At 45.3% G+C, this 4243-nt stretch overlaps 1 protein-coding gene across 1 annotated transcript in view; it reads left to right on the top strand.

Annotated features, from left to right (window-relative positions):
• The first annotated feature begins 440 nt into the window (after window positions 1–440).
• The window catches only part of entpd6 (ectonucleoside triphosphate diphosphohydrolase 6), a 25365-nt gene continuing 21562 nt past the window's right edge, over window positions 441–4243 (top strand). The window contains exons 1-4 of the mRNA XM_008298313.1: window positions 441–534; window positions 1588–1855; window positions 3350–3426; window positions 4051–4194. Of these exons, the coding sequence (XP_008296535.1) occupies window positions 1618–1855; window positions 3350–3426; window positions 4051–4194 (459 nt within the window). The 5' untranslated portion in view covers window positions 441–534; window positions 1588–1617. The remainder of the gene's footprint in view (window positions 535–1587; window positions 1856–3349; window positions 3427–4050; window positions 4195–4243) is intronic.

Raw genomic sequence — 4243 nt, forward strand, 5'->3', positions numbered from 1 at the left:
TGTGTGTGTTGGTGTGTGTAGTTCTGCGGCTGTCTGGTTGCTTTCATCCATCCCGTCCCTGATAATCAGCGTTTCTGTTCTTTGCTTCATCTTTTGTTTTCTTGCATCACTTTCTGGGTGTTGATCGGGCGCCTGCTTCATTCAGGCTCTTTATATGTGAAAAAACAAAACAAAATCAATATTGGCTATCACATAAACTAAAATGACATTAAAAAGTAAAGATGAGAGTTTAAATATTTTTAAGAGAATCATTTGTATTGTTTTCAGAGTTACGGACCCGAACCCTCGTGTTCAGTAACGAACCGGGACACAAGTTTAAATGTTTGTTTGTCCCGGAGATGGATCAATAACGTTCATCGGCTCATTTTTGATTTTAAATCAAAGAACATTGATTGGCCCGTTGGTTTCGGCCACGTCGCCACCGGATGCTCTGACGTCATCAGCCAGCGCCGCGTTGTTGACAGTTGAGCAGCAGAATGAGAAGAAAGAGCGACGAGTTGAAGCAGCGGAGCGGCTGCTGACGGTTCATGCTCGGTGCGTAGACACGCATTTTACCGGAACACAAAATCCGTTTCACCGCCGGGACGCTGCTCCGAGTTGACCATCCCCGGGCTAACCGGCTAACCGGCTAGCGGCTAACCGGCTAACCGGCTGCTAACCCAAACAGGGTCCTCAGGCTAAGCTAACTGCTAGCATCACAAACACTGACCGTCTGCTCCTTCTGTCATTACGTTAAATATAAAACTTCTGTTGCTACTAAAGAACATCAATAAGTTCATCTGAAGCCTAAAGCTGACACTTCAGTGTGTTTGTGTCTCGTTAGCAGCAGCTGTTCATCATTATATACATATAATATACATATATATAGATATAATATCTAATATATAGCCGTGACTGAATGCAGATGATCAGTATCTGTTTCCTTTGATGTGATTGATTATATTCGATCAGGGCACCAGACTCCATTCTAAGATATGCTGATTTTACTGCCGCTTCACTTGATGACTGCTGATGTATTTTCTTTCATGTACTTTCTGGCCACAGATGAAAGCATTTACTGATTTATTTTGAACAGAAAACATTCAGATCACATACAATGGAAGAAACAAGGCTTACAGTTGATTACGTTTAAAAGTTGTTCAGAGATCACCCCTTAAACAGGACAGAGTGAGACGTGTCACCAGGGTCCATTCAGATCCTGCTCACTTCTACGCACACGACACATATCTGTGGTTTAGCTTCAGGAGAAAGCTGCAGGATGCTGACATGCTACAAGTTGACTGGCTCCAGCCTCACACACGAGAAGAATAGTTGAATTTGTTTGTTGAACATTATTTTAAACCAAATCATTTTGGGGTTTAAGCTGCTGATCAAAGTGGCTCTAATGACATCACGCGTGTTTTTCTTAGTTTTCAATTTTTCTTGGACAAGACAGTTGAATATCATGAAAATAATCTCAGTTACAGCTGCAACTTACATCCATCAGATGTTGTTTTCAGCTGATGAAGATGTATTTACAGGAGCTCCTGGTTTGACCTGAACGCCTGCCGTTAAACGTGACAGTTTTTGTGCTGACTCTGGTTGCAGCTCTTGCAGCTCCACACAGAATGAGCCGCGATGAAGAGACCAAAGCTGGCCGGAGTGTTCCTCTTCGTGGGCTGCCTGCTCGGCTACCTGATGTTTGTGAAGAACCACTACTCTGCCTCCAAGCCCTACAGGTTACCTCCCCACCATCGGACAGGAGATGGTAGGACCGCCGCCGCCGCTGGGCGGAGCTTCCAGTACGGCATCATGTTCGACGCTGGCAGCACCGGGACCAGAGTCCACATCTTCAAGTTCCAGATGGAGAGCCGAGGTATGGACAGGAAACACAGGATTTAATGCTTCTCTTTGTCTTGTCTGACACTAAACTGGACTTTTTGATGCTTCTGGTATTTTCTGACACGATACAGACAAAGACGAGCTGAGCAAATGGAAGGAGGGCCGTCAGCGTTCCTAACATCCTGCCAGAATTAATAACACGGATGCATTCATCCAGAGAGTTTCTGTGTCAAATGTTTGCTGTTTCAGATGCACCGACCTGAAACAAACAGAATCTCTTCAGATTTGGACCTCAATCAGACAAAAGCCACTTGAAGACAGAGAATAGTAGTTGGGTGCAGCCGTTCATACCATCTTAAAATCAATCAGTTTAACGATAGTGTCCACGTGTGGTCGATGCACGCCGTGACGATCCGGTACAGCCAGCCGGGCTCACATGTCTGCTCAGTGAGTTATTTCATCCTCATGAAGGTGAACGTTGACGACGTGCTTTCTGACCGCGATCAGGACACCAAACTCCACTCAGATATCCTCTGAGTTAAATGCTCTGCTGTGGGATTTAAACATACATTTCAACAGACAACAGAAAACAGCATTAGTGTGGCTTTAGCTGATTGTTGACATAATTCATTAACTTCCTGTTCACACTGTGACTCTACAGAACCAAAGGTGGTGTCTTCAGTATTTAGTTTATAATGAAATTGTCTCCATGTCTCATTTTAGAAGCTTTATTCTTCGAATATTTGGTAGAAATTCACCTTTGTTTCAGGAGTTTTAAATTCCTCTGGCAGGATGCAAATCTTCAGCTGCTTTTTGATAAATTCAAAATAATTCAAGCGAATGTTTAAGTGTCACTGTTGCTGTGATTCTACACCAAACTCCGTTCAGATATCTGCAGATTGAACACCAGACATGTGAACATATTGTGTGTCTCTACGTGTTCTTCTCATGCTCTGATATGAACGTGTGAATCAGAAATGAGACGGGATGTTTGGACGTTAAACCACTAAATGGCTTCGTATGGATCCTCTCAGATGAAACTGTAGCGGTTTATAAAGCGGACTCCTGAACTGCTTTTAGTGTATTTAAAATCCACACATGTTGGCCCCGAGCAGTAATTACCAGCAGACAGGACGAGCTTTCAGCCGCTAAGTCCTGCTCTGCTGCCAGTCAAAATGGACACAAACTCATTAGTGTGTTTCAGAGCTTTTTGGTTTATTAGGCTTAGAGAAAGTTTCCTGTCGAGCTCGGCCAAATGCCTTCATTATCGCATTTGAGCGCTAAGCTAAATCACACAGGCTAAGTGCTGTTTTGGCTCCTTTGTTAGCATCAGAGCTAACCGGCCTAATGGCAGCACCTGTTAGTTATGCAGGAGCTTAATGACAGCTCGCTCAGGGAACCGGTTCAGCCAGAATTACTCTTTAATTAAATGTGCAGCAGCAGGACTCTGACTCACTCTGAGCTCTTGATCGAATTCCTACCTGAGGAGGGAGGTGGTGGTTGACAGGTGTGTGTTTGTGTCCTGCAGAAACTCCTAGACTGGACCATGAGACGTTCAGAGCCATCAAACCTGGACTGTCTGCCTACGCTGATGAGCCGCAGAAGGTACGACTGCGGCTGCATTCGCTACTTTACGCAGGTGTTGCACAGGGAGGTTACACAGGTGTTACACAGGTGTTACACAGGTGTTACACAGGTGTTACGCAGGTGTTGCACAGGGAGGTTACACAGGGAGGTTACACAGGTGCTACGCAGGTGTTGCACAGGGAGGTTATACAGGTGTTATACAGGTGTTATACAGATGTTACACAGATGTTACACAGATGTTACACAGGTGTTGTACAGGTATTACACAGATGTTACACAGATGTTACACAGGTGTTACACAGGGAGGTTATACAGATGTTACACAGGAGAAATGATGTGCTGTTTACCAAAACAGCACATGAAATAAACAACAACAACAACAAGACCTAAAACAAGCATTAAGAGACAACAACCCCTGGGCGCCGCTATAGCTCACCTGGTTGAGCTGGCGTCCCAGGTGCAGGGCTACAGTCCCAATGTGGAGGTCATGAGTTTAATTCTTCCGGTTGATTTGGTGAAAAAAGAAGAGCTTCCTGTTGATGAAGAAATGTTCATGTAAACATCTGTTGAGTAGCTCACCAACACAACCTGGATGTTCTCATGTTCTAGTGTGTGTTGTGAACTGTGTGTCTCTGTGGTCAGTGTGCTGACGGCATCCTGGAGCTCCTGCAGGTGGCCAAGTCCAACGTCCCACCTTCATCCTGGAACTCCACCCCGCTGGTCCTGAAGGCCACGGCCGGCCTCCGCCTGCTGCCTGGAGAGAAGGCTCAGCACCTGCTGGACACGGTGAGACCCACACTGGTCTGTCTGTCTGTCTGTCTGTCTGTCTGTCTGT

Source organism: Stegastes partitus, unplaced genomic scaffold (assembly GCF_000690725.1).
Source record: "Stegastes partitus isolate 25-593 unplaced genomic scaffold, Stegastes_partitus-1.0.2 Scaffold1304, whole genome shotgun sequence".
NCBI classification, from domain to species: Eukaryota; Metazoa; Chordata; class Actinopteri; family Pomacentridae; genus Stegastes; species Stegastes partitus.